Here is a 16,506-nt window from a genome sequence, read left to right as displayed (position 1 = left end):
TTATTTATTTGTTCATGAGACAGAGAGAGGCAGAGACATAGGCAAAGGGAGAAGCAGGCTCCCTGCAGGGAGCCCGATGTGGGACTCGATCCCAGGACCCTGGGATCATGACCTGAGCCAAAGGCAGACGCTCAACCTCTGAGCCACCCAGGTGCCCCAGTACCTGACAATTTAAAATTCGCAGACTCGATGAACACTTTTCAAAATCTATCATATAGGGCAGCCTGGGTGGCTCAGTGGTTTAGCATCGCCTTCAGCCCAGGGCGTGATCTTGGAGACCTGGGATCGAGTCCCATGTCGGGCTCCCTGCACAGAGCCTGCTTCTCCCTCTGCCTGTGTCTCTGCCTCTCTCTCTCTCTGTGTCTCTCATGAATAAATAAATAAATTAATTTTAAAAAATCTATCATATAAATACCAGCAAGAGTGCATAAAGACATGTGTTCAAATGTTCACTGCATTGTTAACTCTAAGAGCAAACAACTGGAAGTAATCAAAATGTCCACAGATAGGGGAATGCATCATGGTATCCTATGTAATACCACACGGCTGCTAAAAGCAATTAGGTAAAGGTGTTATGTACTGACAGACTTAATTATTCTAAGTATTTACAAATTTAAGTCATTAGAACAACACCCTGAGGTAGGCACAATGATCATCTCCGTTTTAGAGATGGCGAAACTCTAAAGACAGCAAAGACATTGCCAGGTCTCACAACATTAACGGACAGGGCTGGATTATGATCCAGGGAACTTGGCCTGAGTCTACACTTCAGACCACCTCTCCTATACTGTATGGACTTTGCTTCTGCGACTGTATGCATGTATGGAGTCTAAGCTGGGGAGTTGGGGGAGGAGAAACATCCACACTACAATAAGAAGTGCCTGCTTTCAAAACATTAAACTGCAGTGAGCAAAGGAGTGTTAGAACATATGAAATCAAGGGCGCCTGGGTGGATGAGTCAGTTAACTGTCCATCTCTTGATTTCAGCTCAGGTCATGATCTCAGGGGTGTGAGATTGATGCCCACATCGGCCTTCATGCTGGGCGTGGAGCCTGCTTAAGATTCTCTCCCTCTAGGGACGCCTGGGTGGCTCAGCAGTTGAGTGTCAGCCTTTGGCTCAGGGCGTGATCCTGGGGTCCTGGGATCGAGTCCCAGGTTAGGCTCCCTGCATGGAGCCTGCTTCTCCCTCTCCCTGTGTCTCTGCCTCTCTCTGTGTGTCTCTCAGGAATAAATAAATAAAAATCTTTAAAAAAAAAAAAAAAGGATTCTCTGTCTCTGCCCCTTCATACCCCCTACTCCACTCTCTCTCTCCCTCTCAGAAAGAAAGAGGAGAAAGAAGTATGAAATCAATAATCAAGAATAGAAAAAGGATTAGGGCACCTGGTCAAGCATTCAACTCTTGATCTTAGCTCAGGTTTTGATCTCAGGGTCCTGAGTTCAAGCCCTGTGTTGGGCTCCACACTGGGCATGGAGCCTACTTAAAAACAAAAACCAGGGATCCCTGGGTGGCGCAGCGGTTTGGCGCCTGTCTTTGGCCCAGGGCGCGATCCTAGAGACCCGGGATCGAATCCCACGTCGGGCTCCCGGTGCATGGAGCCTGCTTCTCCCTCTGCCTGTGTCTCTGCCTCTCTCTCTCTCTCTCTGTGACTATCATAAATAAAAAAAAAAAAATTAAATAAAAAAAAAAACAAAAACAAAAAAAAACAAAAACCAAACCAAACAAACAAACAAAAACAGAAAAAGGATACAAGCCTGTTAGAGTTCATTAAGCAGCCTCAGTAGGAAATAAAGAGGAGAGGGAATTTGCATTTTTTCCCATATTTATTATAATAAATTTGTGTTATTTTCATATTAAGAACTTCTTGTAAACAACCACAAACAAAAGCCATTATTTTAGTGAGCCTGGGTGGCTCAGTGGTTGAATGTTGGCCTTTGGATCAGGCCATGATCCTGGGGTCCTGGGATTGAGTCCCGCATCTGGCTCGCTGCAGGGAGCCTGTTCTCCCTCTGACTATGTCTCTGCCTCTCTCTGTGTCTCTCATGAATAAATAAAATCTTAAAAAAAAAAAAAAAAAGAGTGAGAAAGGGTGGAGAAAGATACCTAAAAATGAGCAAATGGGAATATAAGGATGGAAAGGAGAGATTTCCTGAAACCCTGTTTTTAAATTTTTATTTATTATTTTTAAGTTTTTAATTTTGAGTCCAATTAGTTAATATATAATATTATATTAGTTCCAAGAATACAATATAGTGATTCAAGGGGATCCCTGAGTGGCTCAGTGGTTTAGTGCCTGCCTTTGGCCCAGGGCATGATCCTAGAGTCCCGGGATCGAGTCCCACAAAAGGCTCCTTGCATGGAGCCTGCTTCTCCCTCTGCCTGTGTCTCTGCCTCTCTCTCTCTCTCATGAATAAAAAAGTAAAAAATCTTTAAAAAAAAAGTGATTCTAGACTTCCAGACAACATCCAGTTGCAATAAATATATAAATATGTTTATTTAATATAGATATAAATACTCTTGCAATATTTTTTTTTAAATAGCCATTTTTGGTTTGTCTTTTTCCCCTTTGCTCATTTTTTTTTTTTTTTAATTCCACATGACATCATATGGCATTCACCTTTCTCTGACTTATTTTGCTTAGCACTATACCCTCTAGCTCTACCTAGATTATTGCAAATGACAAAATTTCATTCTTTTTATGGCCGAATAATATTCCTCTGTGTGTGTGTGTACACATACCTAACATATATTCCTTCAATAGATGGACATCTGGGCAGCTTCCATATCTTGGCTATTGTGAATAATGCTGCTATGAACATAAAGGTGCATGTATCCCTTTGTTTTTTTTTTTTTTTTTAAGATTTTATTTATTTATTCATGGGAGAGAGAGAGAGAGAGAGAGAGAGAGAGAGGCGGAGACACAGGCAGAGGGAGAAGCAGGCTCCATGCAGGGAGCCCGACGTGGGACTTGATCCCAGGACTCCAGGATCACGCTCTGGACGGAAGGCGGTGCTAAACTGCTGAGCCACCCGGGCTGCCCGCATGTATCCCTTTGAATTAGTGAGTGGTCTTGTATTTTTTAAGTAAATACGCAGTAGTACAATTGTTGGATAGGATAGCTGTATTTTTTTTTTAACTTTTTGAGGAACTTCTATATTGTTTCCCACAATGGTTGCACCAGTTTGCATCCCCACCAACAGTGCAAGAGGGTTTTTTCACTAGAGCCTCACCAACACCTGTTCCTTGTGTTTTTGATTTTAGCTATTCTGACAGGTATGAGATGATATTTCATTGTAGGTTTTTGTTTTTGTTTTCAGATTTTATTTATTCATGAGAGACGCAGAGAGATAGGCAGAGACAGAGGCAGAGGGAGAAGCGGGCTCCACACTGAGCGCAAAGCAGGGCTCAATCCCTGAACCCTGAGATCATGACCTGAGCCAAAGTCAGATGCTTAAGCAAGTGAGCCACCGAGACACCTCTACTGCCCATTTTTAAACTGGATTTTTTCGTTCTAATTTCTTTATAGATTTTGGATACTTTATCAGTTGTCATTTGCAAATATCTTCTCCCATTTTGTAGGCTGCCTTTTAGTTTTGTTTTGTTCACTGTATAGAAGCTTTTTTATTTTAAGATAGTCCCAATAATTATTTTTGCTTTTGTTTCCCTTGCCTCAGGAGACATATCTAGAAAAATGTTCCTACAGCCGGTGTCAGAGACATTACTACCTATGTTCTCTTCTAGGATTTTTATAGTTTTGACTCTCACATTTAGGTCTTTAAACCATGTTTTATGTATGGTTTAAGAAAGTGGTCCAGTTTTCCCAACACCAATTGCTGAAGAGATTGCCTTTTTCCCATTGCATATTCTTTCCTATTTTGTTGAAGATAAATTAACTAGATAATCATAGGTTTCTTTCTGGGCTCTCTCCAGTCTGTTCCGTTGATCTATGGGTCTATTTTGTGGGTCAGTATCATGCTGTTTTGATTATGACAGTTTTGTAGTTATAACTTGAAGTCTGAAATTGTGACGCCTCCAGTGTCTTTTTTCTTCAAGATTGCTTTGGCTTTCTGGGGTCTTCTGTGGGTTCATACAAATTTTAGGATTATCTGTTCTACTTCTGTGAAAAATGCTGTTGGTATTTTGATAGAGATTCCATTAGACGTGTAGACTGCTTTGGGTCATACAGACATCTCTGCATTATTTGTTCTTCCAATTCATAAGCATGGAATGTCTATTTCTTTGTGTCAACTTCAATTTTTTTCATCAATGTTTTATATTTCAGAGTACAGGTCTTTCATCTCTTTGGGAAAACCTGTTTGGTTTTTTTGTATTTAATGATCATTCTAACCTCAGGTTTCTCATTTTGGTTTGGTTCTTTTGCTTTGTTTTTAAAGTAGGCTCTAAGCCCAGCATGGAGCCCAATGCTGGGCTCGAATTCATAATCCTGTGATCGAGACCTAAGCTGAGATCAAGACCTAAGCGGAGGGACGCTTGGGTGGCTCAGCGGCTGGGTGTCTGTCTTCGGCTTAGGGCATGATCCTGGAGTCCTGGGATCGAGTCCCACCCACATCAGGCTCCAGAGGAGCGTGCCTCTCCCTCTATCTATGTCTCTGCCTCTCCCTGTGTCTCTCTCATGAATAAATAAATAAAATCTTAAAAAAAAAAAACAACAAAAAACCTAAGCGGAGATCAAGAGTCAGCCATTTAACCAACTGGACCACTCGGGTGCCCCTCCCCAAGCTTTATAAAGGGGGATAATCAGGAAAGTTTCTACCTTGCCAAAAAATACAAAAATTAAAACAGTATCATACTGACAGATGCAACAACAAAAACAAATCTCACAGATACTACATTAAGTGGACACAAAAGCACATGTTATAGGATTTCATCCTACGATGTTCATGAACAAACAAAATCAATTGATGTGGGGCAGCCCGGGTGGCTCAGCAGTTTAGCACCGCCTTCAGCCCAGGGCTGGAGACCTGGGGTTGAGTCCCACGTCGGGCTCCCTGCATGGAGCATGTTTCTCCCTGTGCCTGTCTCTGCCCCCGCCCCTCTCTGCATCTCTCATGAATAAATAAAGAAAATCTTAAAAAAAAAAAAAAAACAACTGATATGACAGGAAGGAGAGGGGTTACCACCCTCCAGGAGATACCAAGATAAGGCAGGAGGAACCCGTGGACATGGGAATCACCTATATCTTGATCTGGGTGAGTTATGTGTATGTGTAAAGATTCACCAAGCCCTGTAATTGGGTGTACCTATTGTACTTTACTCTGTGCAGACAGAGTCACGTTGTACTTCAATAAAGTCAATAGTATCAAAACGCGTTTGAGGAGTATTTAAGGATGTGATTAAAAGCCTAAAACATGATGCTGAATCAAATCAAAGTAGGATTTTATACTGAGAAGGAACATAATCATACTTCTTCTGATTTAGAGTAAGAAGGTGGGTGGGGGTTGGGGGGAAGGAATTAAAGAAAATACACCAGAATGGGAACTCAGGGTGGGAGAATGTTCTTATACTGCACTGTATTTTCAAAATATCTAGTTACCAAACAAAATAAAATTTAAAAATACATTAAAAAATAAATATTTAGGGGATCCCTGGGTGGCGCAGCGGTTTGGCGCCTGCCTTTGGCCCAGGGCGCGGTCCTGGAGACCTGGGATCGAATCCCACATCGGGCTCCCGGTGCATGGAGCCTGCTTCTCCCTCCGCCTGTGTCTCTGCCTCTCTCTCTCTCTCTCTCTGACTACCATAAATAAATAAAAATTTAAAAAAATTAAAAGTAATAATAATAAATAAATAAATATTTATATATGTATTTTAAAGATTTTATTGATTTGAGAGAGAAAGAGAGCGAGAGTGCACCAGTGCTGGGGAGGCAGAGGAACAAGCAAACTCCCCGCTGAGCAGGGAGCTGATTCAGGGTCCACCCCAGGACCCTGGGATCATGACCTGAGCAGAAGGCAGACGCTTAACCAACAGAGGCACCCCAACGCCCCAATAAATGTATTTTTTAAAGATTTATTTATTTATTCATTCATGAGAGACACACAGACAGAAAGGCAGAGACACAGGCAGAGGGAGAAGCAGGCACCATGCAGAGAGCCCGATGAGGGACTCGATCCAGGGTCTCCAGGATCACGTCCTGGGCCGAAGGTAGCGCTAAACCGCTGAACGACCCGGGCTGCCCCTAAATGTATTTTTTTAATTCAGAAAAAGCACCATCTAAATCTGGATTTTGAGGGTATAACAGAAAAAAATTAGCATCTGCAAATTTAATTAAAAGAACTTCAACCATCTAACATACAACAATGCTGGTACAAACATAAGTGATTGACTACAAAGGCCAGGTTAACACCCACAACTGTGTGCAAACAGGGCCTGCTTATTTTACAAAGTACAAGATATCCAGCAAAGGGAAGGGGAAAAAAAAAAAACAACCCCAAGACTCGCTAGGAAGGCAGAAAAACCATTGTGCTTGAGATTCAGAGGCAGGAAATGAGCGAGTTGCACATTTTCCCCACACATTAATACTGAAGCGCCGAAACATGCTTAAAACGCTTAAGGCTCAACTTTTGAGGTGCCTTTGCTCTGGAGAGTCTGATTCTAAAGATTTTAAAAATCCAGGAAAAGTAGCAAGATCTAATAAAATAATGCGTGTCTAGACTTACCCCACTATATAGGGAAGAAGGAAACTAATATTCAGTAGCTAATTAACTGTTCCTCTCGTAAGCTTTTCTTCCTCATTCCTCCCCACACACACAAAAATCCCGTTATTGCCTATATAGAGAAATCTTATCTTATTGCCTATATAGAGAAATCTTATCTTAGTTCCCTACAATTAGAATTCAAATTTTATATTTCTATTTTTATTTACTTATTTTTAAAGATTTTATTTATTCATGAAAGACAGAGAAAGAGAGGCAGAGACACACGCAGAGGGAGAAGCAGGGAGCCTGACGTGGGACTCGATCCCGGGACTCCAGGATCATGCCCCAGGCCGAAGGCAGGCACCAAACCACTGAGCTACCCAGGGATCCCTCCCCCCCTTTTTTTTTTAAGATAAAGAACTTTTTTAGAGAGAGGATTTTAAGCAGGCTCCACCCTCAGTGTGGAGCCCCACGTGAGGCTCAAATCTCACAACCCTGAGATCCTAACCTAAGTCAGAAAATCAAGAGGCAGACACTTAACCCACTGAGCCACCCAGGAGCTCCTACAATTCACATTTTAATCCTCACTTAGTACAAGTAATCAATGCTAGGTTTTCTTTCTATTATTGTTTTTTTTTAAGATTTTATTTATTTATTCATGACAGACACACAGAGAGAGAGAAAGGCAGAAACAGGCAGAGGGAGAAGCAGGCTCCATGCAGAGAGCCCAACGTGGGACTCGATCCCGGGTCTCCAGGATCACACCCCGGGCTGAAGGTGGCGCTAAACCGCTGGGCCACCGGGACTGCCCTCTTTCTATTATTCTAAGAGAAGATCATTTTTTATGATATTGATTTTTAAAAACCAAAAGGAAGAACAATCACGAATCCTACCAGGCACTTTAGATGTAGCATCAAACGTTTTCACCTCGGCAGCTATTGTTAGGAGTTGGTTGGACAGTGAGGCGGTCAGGGCCAGCGCCCCCAGGAGGCAAATAGGGAGTCAGGGCAGCTAAAACGTAAGAGTGCTGACACCTGTTCTGCGGCTTAGACAGGATTGCACTAGCATTCAATTTTTTGCAGCCTTTGCAGAAATGACGTCTGCAAAACGTCCTAAAATAAGACAATGAACCACAAAGCATTTGTCAATTTCATGGAAAAGGGGCAGTTAAGACAGAAGTCCTAAGATGTCAGGAAATAAAACCCCAAAACCATCAGCACAAGAGACATTAACCACAGGTGGACAAATATATGACCAAAGCCCTGACTGCTTAACAGAGTTCCACCAAAGAGCTCATGACAATCCCTAAACTTAGAAGCTCTGAGGGTAACCCGTGAGGGGGGGGTCCCCCCTTCCTCTCTGGGAGATCTGTACTCTTGTTCAATAAACTTTGCTTTGCTGCCCCACTCCATCCTGTCTACCTACCTCTCCACTCTTCGAAGCGGCCTGACCCAGAAGCGCGGGAGCTAAGGGGACACAAATCCACTACGTGAACAGAGTGAAACGCGTGTGAGCAGAATGGCACAAGAGGGCACAGGGAGTAAACGGAAGAAACGGAAGAAACAAGAAGGAAGTCCTGAGTTCGGCAAAGCACACTTGGGCAGGTGAGGAGACAATGGATGGAAAAGCCAAACACCCTGTGGCTGAAATCACCTCCAAAGAGCTTATTTCTTTTTTTTTTTTTTAATTTTCATTTATTTATGATAGTCATACAGAGAGAGAGAGAGAGGCAGAGACACAGGCAGAGGGAGAAGCAGGCTCCATGCACCAGGAGCCTGATGTGGGATTTGATCCCGGGTCTCCAGGATCGCACCCTGGGCCAAAGGCAGGCGCCAAACCGCTGCGCCACCCAGGGATCCCAAAGAGCTTATTTCTAATAGCACATCTTAAGCATTTCTGTTGGGGAATCTACGAGAAGGTGCAACGACGTGAGCAACCAGCCAGGGCTGAGGTGCCAGGCTGGCTTAGGTCAGCGGGCAGGTGACTCTTGATCTTGCAGCTGTGGGTTCGAGCCCCACAGTGGGTGTACAGATGACTTTAAAACAACATCCTGGGACGCCTGGGTGGCTCAGCGGTTGACCATCTGCCTTCGGCTCAGGGTGTGACCCTGGTGTACCGGGATCGAATCCCACGTCGGGCTCCCTGCATGGAGCCTGCCTCTCCCTCTGCCTGTGTCTCTGCCTCTCTCTCTGGTCTCTCATGAATAAATAAATAAAATCTTGAAAAAAAAAGGGGGGTGGGGAAATAAAAACAAAACTGTTGGGACTCCTGGGGAGCTCAGTGGTTGAGCATCTGCCTTCCACTCAGGTCGTGATCCTGGAGTCCTGGGATCAAGTCCCACATTGGGCTCCCCGCAGGGAGCCTACTTCTCCTTCTGCCTGTGTCTCTGCCTCTCTCTCATGAATAAATAAATAAAATCTTTAAAATAAATAAATAAATAAAATAAAAAATAACCAAAATCCTTAAAAAATAAAACTAAGAATAAAATAATAAATCCAATAAATAAATAAACAAACAAATAAATAAAAGTAAAATCCTTGCTGCTTCATCATCATTATCATGTCCATAAATTGTTATGGCTATCTATTGCCCAATTATCAAAAGCACTGAGAACTGATTAAAACCGTAGGACAGTAAAAAAGAATTCAGATGAGAGGCCAAAGTTCACCACCACTCCAAACTTACCAGCACTAGTCTCTCTTTAGTTTAGGGGATTTTTTTTTAAGGCTCTCGAAACCTTAAGTAAACAAATCCAACAGCCAGTGAAAACTGACACACCCAGAAACTCTCTGCGAAACATTTACTTCACCATTCACAATAGACGGTCCTATTCCATCTACAGGTGGCCTTGCCTGGAGCTAAAGGTCGAAAGAAAACACTCCCTAACACCTTCGGGCTTTACCGGGGAGGAAATGGAGGAGGAAAAAACAAAAAAAAACAAAAAACAAAAACAAAACAAAACACCCCAGGCAGGCCTCATGCAAGGTCAGGAACCAGACCCCACCCTCTAAGACCCTCTAAGCAGCCTATACACACCACACCTGATTTTCCAAAGACTGTTTTTGTTTTGGCTCCTTAACAAGAAAATCTCATCTGCAGTTCTAGATTTCTTAAAATCAGACATACAGAATGCCAGAGCTAACGGAAGCTTCCAGATAAGCAGCGTCTTTAACCCTAACTTGACCAGCAGGGCCCCCCCACTTGGCCCTCTTTGCTCCACTCCCACTGGCCAGAACAAACCTCCCCTGGAAGCTGCGGCCAGGATTCCCCACCAACCTCCGTGACAGTCTGTGCAAAGAAACCTCTGATGGTAGTTCCTGAGGATGCTTCCAACTGCTTGCTAACAAGTTTCCTAAGAAATAAAGTCTCATTCCAGACATCTCTAAAGACTCATGAGGTATCCGCATGTGCTATTTCCATGCTAAATAGCTAATTTCCAAGCTCTTTTTGGAGGGAGGGGCTCGCTAAACTTTCTGCAAATCACATCTACACATACTGGTAGAAATAACAGCACGGTCTATGCAAAAAAGGGAACTGCTCTAATCTCTGTCTGCTGTAAGTATCCACGTAGAATTAGTCACTGTGACTTGTCAGGCTGTCGTCTGTGTAAAAACTTGAGACGTATGCCACCTGCTACCACTCCAGAAACACCCCTCTTAACTCAAGACAGCGAGCACCCTGAGCAAGTGTTCTCCAAAATGATAACCAGGGAAATAAAAGGGGAAGGGGAGGAGTTGTTTCATTTTGCCAAGACCACGTTCTTTCCGTGTGATTCCTTTAGAAGCCACTTCTTTTCAGTGCGGAGGCATACTTCCTAAAAATAGAGATCTCCGGGACACCTGGGAGGCTTAGTTGGCTAAGCATCCCGACTCGATTTGACTGACCTCATAATCTCAAGGTCATGAGATGGAGCACCTTGAGGGGCTCAGTATGGAGACTGCTTAAGACTCTCCCCTTCTACTCCAATCGCTGCTTTCGCACACACTACCCTCCCCCTAAAATAAATAAAATATATAAAAAAAAAAATCTGATTTCACCTTGCAGTAAAACAATTTCCACTTATCATCCCACCTCAAGTTCTGAGTAAAACATGAGTCCACAATTTTTGCAATGTATACAAACAATAATTCCAAGAACATAGTTTCACAAAGCACTAAAAGTCAGGTTTAGAGGGAGAAACGTGGGGGAGGGGGTTTAATAAAAGATGGGACATTTGCTCTTTTTTTTTCTTTCTTTCTTTTCTTTTTTTTTTTTTTTAAACACTTACCCACTCTTCAACATTGGGGGGTTGTTCATCATAAACATGTTCTTTGTCCCACAATATATTCGACTTGTCATACCGGTCCATCTTTCTTCGAGTTTTCACAGCAAAGAAAATTATTAAAGCAAAAGCCACAATCACCATGAACCCCAGGACAATGGCAATTGCCTAAAAAGAGATTAAGGATATTGACACAGTTAGTTAGATTCTAATTGTTTACTTTATCCTAATCCACCCTCAATAAAAACCTAAAAACCTATCTGCAGTTCAAGCGCTACACAACTGATAGAGTTACAGTTTAGAAATATACAAGGTAGCCCACAACAGTTGGGCTGAGGCTAGCAACACATACACAACTTGACTCAATACTCAGAACAGGCTTACAGTTAGGTATTATCTTCATTAAATTTTATTTTTTAAGATTTTGGGCAGCCTGGGTGGCTTAGCGGTTTAGCGCTGCCTTCAGCCCAGGGCGTGATCCTAGAGTCCTGGGATCGAGTCCCACATCGGGCTCCCTGAATGGAGCCTGCTTCTCTCTGCCTGTGTCTCTGCCTCTCTCTCTGTCTTTCATGAATAAATAAATAAAATCTTTAAAAATATATATTTTTATATTTAAAATATAAATAATTTTATATAAAAATATTTTTTAAAGATTTTATTTATTTGACAGAGAGAGAGAGAGAGAGAGAGAGAGAGAGCACACAAGCAGCAGGAGTAGCAGAGGGAGAGGAAGAAGCAGGCTCCACGCTGAGGAGGGAACCTGAGTGGGGCTCGATCCCAGGAGCCCAGGATCACGACCTGAGTCAAAGGCAGACGGTGAACGGGACTGAGCACCCCCCGCCGCCCTAATCCATCTTAAGTTATAGAAATCCAGTTTCAGCGCTGGAGCACCAAGTGGCCTTATGTTCATAAACAGATGAAAATGGCCAGTAAATTAACTCAATAATCGGTATCCTTCTAAAGGGATTGGAAAATGTTAGTCTCAGAAGTAGCTTTAAGTACATGACCACGTTTATGGGGTGCCAGTTGACAGAGGATGTGCCTTACCATAAATTATGCAGACATGACCTAACCACACTATGAACGAGAGAAAATGGATGAATGATTCATTTGGTCTGGCAGGTGGTTTCTGTTGTAGGAGGCTTCTGTGTGCATACAAGGAAGGGCCCTGTGACAAGAAAACCCTCCTCCTGACAAGGAGGTCTGCTAAGTATGTGAAGTGGTCCACTGGCCTAGAGACACTTAAAATTGAGCCCGACACCAGGATCCTGGCCTAGATTCTGCTAACAGCACCAGGTGGGTCTCTGTGCAGCTGTCTACGAGTGGTACCCTTTTTCAGCGAACACAGGTTTTGGGGCATTCAGAGGACTAAGAGAGAAGGGGGTGTGGTGACACAGGAGTACCAACCCTCAGCCCTATCCACCAGAGATAAGATTTGAATGTCAATACGGACATTCTGAAAAGCCTACGTGGCTTTTGGAGGGAAAACATTTCAGCCTTCAAAATAAATGATAATTACTGGAGATGATCTAAACCCCCCCCCCCCAAAAAAAATGACTCATTCAGGTAAAAGAGTAGGAATTCCTGAGTCAGTAGAAGGAGAGGGGAAAAAAAAAAAAAAAACAGGAGGAAAAAAGACTAGAAATCCATCAGGAAAATATTAGCAACTTAACTAACTAATCAGCATGGAGAGAACCAAATAGACCAACCAGTTTGGAAAATGGTTTGGCAGTTCCTCAAGAGCTTAAACACAGACACCATAAGACCCAGCAATTCTACCCTAGGAATATCCTCAAGAGAAATTAAAATATGGGTTTGCACAAGAGCTTGTATACAAATGTTCGGAGCGTTATTCATAATAGTTAATATGGACGTAGCCCGAACGTCCATCAACTGATGAAAGGATAAATAAACTATGGTGCAGCCATAATGGCATAGTATTCAGCTATAAAAAGGAATTGATACAACGTGCCAAAACATGCATGATCCCTGAAAACACAAGTGTGAAATGAAAGAAACCAATCACGGAGGCAGCCTGGATGGCTTGGTCACGGGGAGGTGTGACTCTTGATCTTGGGGTTGTGAGCTCAAAGCCCTCAATGAGTGCAGAGGTTAAATAAAACTTAAGGAAAAAAAAAAAGAGGGGCGCCTGGGTGGCTCAGCAGTTGAGCATCTGCCTTCAGGTTAGCTCGTGATCCCAGGGTCCCAGGATCGAGTCCCGCATCAGGTCCCTGCATGGAGCCTGCTTCTCCCTCTGCCTGTGTCTCTGCCTCTCTCTCTGTGTGTGACTCTCATGAAGAAATAAATAAAAATCTTAAAAAAAAAAAAAGGAAGAAGCCAATCATAAAAGACCACATCCTGTGTGATTCTGTACATATGAAATATCCAGAATAAGCCAATCTAGAATAGGATTAGTGGTTGCCTAGATCTGGGAAGAGTTAGAGAAAAATGAGAAGTTACTGCTAACAAGTACGAGGTTTCTTTTGAGGATAGTGAAAATGTTCTAAAGCCAACTGTGGGTGATGGCTGCCCAACTCTGAACATACTAAAATTTCTGAACCAAATTTCAAGTGGATGAGTTATAGGACATGTTAATACTACCTTCATAATGACACGCAGCCTCTCTCCAGATTCTGATTTAAATACAAGTGAGGTCTTATCATCACTCCTTTTTAAAAAGTTCCCAAAGGGATTCTGTTAAGCATCCTGAGAGCCTGTACCCAAAGCAGGAGCAGGGAACCAAAGACACCCATACCTCTTGGGGATCCACCACACAGTAGTGATACAAATACTGATCCATGTAGAGTCCGGTAGCTGTAGATGCATAGAACTGGTTGCACATGGCATATATCTGTGAACTGTATAAAGACCCAGAAGCCTGGGCAGTTGGATTGACTCCCATTATATAGACAATTGTAGCAATGAACATCATGACGCCCAGGAAGGCACTCAGTATTATTACAGTCAAGTAGTACCTTCTGGTTCTGGATATGTCAGACCTTATAACGCTGGTAACAAATATCACCAATGCAGCGATAAAACAAAAGGCCACCATGGCCAGGAGGAAGCCCTTTGCTGCTCTGGGATCCGTGTAGCCGCCGTAGCCGTAGCCGTAGCCGTAGCCGAACCCGTAGCCGTAGCCAGTCCCGTAGCTCCCGAAGCCACTTCCGTAAGGGTAGCCTATGCTACCACCCATTAAGCCAGTTCCATAGCCTCTATCCCAGGCGAGTGTGGATGCGACACAGGCAAATATGGCGATGCACATCACAATGACAAGCATGGACAGAATCCGAATTACTCCTGGAGGAGAGGTCCATTTGTAGAAGTGAAGAATTTCATCTTCTGGGTAGAAAGAATACGCCGGCTGAGAAAGCATGGGTCGGACGTGCATGTCCCCACCGTACACATCATTGCTCGGTGCATAATGATTGGGTTTGCTGAAATGCACATGAAAACACTTTCCTGTCAGTACTGTTTTGAAGTAAGCAGAAAACACATATAACACAGGCAGAATAATTTAAACCATCCACTGGCACACACACACAAAAAAAACAAACCAAAAACCCAACAACTGTTAAGACCACCCCACTGCAATGGGACACTTTATGTCCCCCCATATTCAGATGTCGACCCCCTAAGCCACAATGTGATGGTGTCAGGAAGCAGGGCCTGACGAGGTTATGAGCTTCAGCCCCCACGAATGGGAACAGTGCCTTCCCAAAGGAGACCCCAGAGAGCTGTCCTGGCCCTTCCACCACGTGAGGGTACAACACCAAGTTGGCAGTCTGCAATCCAGAAGAGAGCCTGCGCTAGAACCTACCACGCAGGCATCTGTTCTTGGACTTCCAGCCTCAAGTGTAAGAAATAAACTCATGTTTACCCGCTACCCAGTCTGCAGTCCTCTGTTATGGCTCCCTGAAGCTACGGAGACACTCACTCAACAGGAAAGGTTTCTGTGTGTCAGAATCACCAGGAGGACTTGCTAAAATACAGATTGTGGGTCCCTTACCCCAAGTCGCTGATTCTGCAGGTCTGGAGTAGGACAAGTTTCTAGAGGCTGCTGCTGCTGCTGCGAGTCTGAGAGACCAGACATGGACAAGGACCACTCTAATGTCTATGGAGTAAAGGTTCTAGAATTTTCTACAAATTCGAATCACCTGAGAAATGTGTAAAATCCCCAGGGGGAGCACTCCACACCAGTTAAATTGTAATCCTTGGGAAGGGGATCCAAGCAGTTTAGAACAATGATGTCAACCCTTCTGCTTGTGTGACTTGAGACCGGTGCCTTCAGATACGACAACTGCAGTGGCCCGCCCAGGGTCATGTCCAATTCCTGGCAGCCTCAGTCTCCTACCCAAGAAAGCACATTCGTTCATTCATCCACGTGACAGCTATTGGTTGGAACCACCAGGCTAATGTGTGCACTAAGCACCGAGGACACAACAATCAATAGGAGGGTCTCACCCAGGCCCCTCACAGGTGCGAGGCAATAAGACATTAAACAAGTCACTACGAGATCTCTAGTGAGTTAAGAGCTACAAAGTAAATCAAATATTCAATGAGGGCTCATCAGGGCAATGCCTAACTGGATCTTTATAAAAAAAAAAAATACCTTTCCAACTCTGGTGACTTAACCATAAACATCACATTGATGTGTGACACACTGAATCTAAGAAATGTGGGTCCTGGTGGAACAAAATTCAATTCCTAACCTCACCTCACCCCCTTTGGTTTTTGCATTATTTCCTGGGGTCACTTCTCTCTCTTTCAAAAGCAAGACATCTTACTACCGGGGGCTGCCAACCACAGAACTCAAGGAAATGGAGAAACTGGCAGGAACACTGATAAGCTAGTCTTTGAAGATGGCACGTATGAAAATCCGGTAACGCATTCTACTTGGATATTTGGGATGTCTTCATCTGGAGCTGTCACGAACAACGCAGCTCTGAAAATCCTTGAATGCGTGTCCTCATACACACAGCACTTATTTTCCTAAGCTATGTATACAGAAGAATTTTTGAGTCAATTTCTTTTTTTTTTTTTTTTACCTTGAGCTCAATGAGACAATATGGAAATGTTCTCCACAATGGTTATATCATTTCTAAAAAATGATTCTATCATTTAGGATCTCCATAACAGGAACGCCTGGGTGGCTCAGCAGTTGAGCATCTGCCTTTGGCTCAGGTTGTGATCCTGGAGTCCTGGGATTGAGTCCCGCATCGGGCTCCCCGCAGGGAGCCTGCTTCTCCCTCTGCCTGTGTCTCTGTGTCTCTCATGAATAAATAAATAAAATCTTAAAAAAAAAAAACCAACTATTAAAAAAAGGAATGCAAACTATCTCAGTCAGTGTTCATATCACACATTGAAATGATATTCTGTATATATTATGTTAAATATTAAGTATTACAATTACATATTATATAAATAGTAAAACTATTATTAGAATGTGTTTTTAATATAGTTAGACCAAAACTATACATATGGTTCATGTTTTCTTATTTCTCAATTTTTATGTACTTATTTGAGAAAGACAGTGAGTGCACAAGCAGGGAGCCCGACATGGAGCTCCATCCTAGGACCCTGGGATCATG

General features: G+C 43.2%; 1 protein-coding gene across 3 annotated transcripts in view; it reads right to left on the bottom strand.

Moving 5' to 3' along the window:
* Positions 1-16,506, bottom strand: part of OCLN (occludin) — a 55,071-nt gene that overhangs the window by 28,998 nt on the left and 9,567 nt on the right. For all 3 annotated transcript variants that reach the window (XM_041767992.1, XM_041767993.1, XM_041767994.1), the window contains exons 3-4: positions 13,671-14,352; positions 10,922-11,083 (exon numbers count right to left, since the gene is read on the bottom strand). In XM_041767992.1, coding sequence (XP_041623926.1) covers positions 10,922-11,083; positions 13,671-14,352 — 844 coding nt within the window. The remainder of the gene's footprint in view (positions 1-10,921; positions 11,084-13,670; positions 14,353-16,506) is intronic.

This window comes from Vulpes lagopus, chromosome 8 (genome assembly GCF_018345385.1).
Source record: "Vulpes lagopus strain Blue_001 chromosome 8, ASM1834538v1, whole genome shotgun sequence".
Taxonomy (NCBI): Eukaryota; Metazoa; Chordata; class Mammalia; order Carnivora; family Canidae; genus Vulpes; species Vulpes lagopus.
The sequence above is the reverse complement of the archived record's forward strand: the minus strand, read 5'-3'. Positions and strand labels throughout refer to the sequence as shown.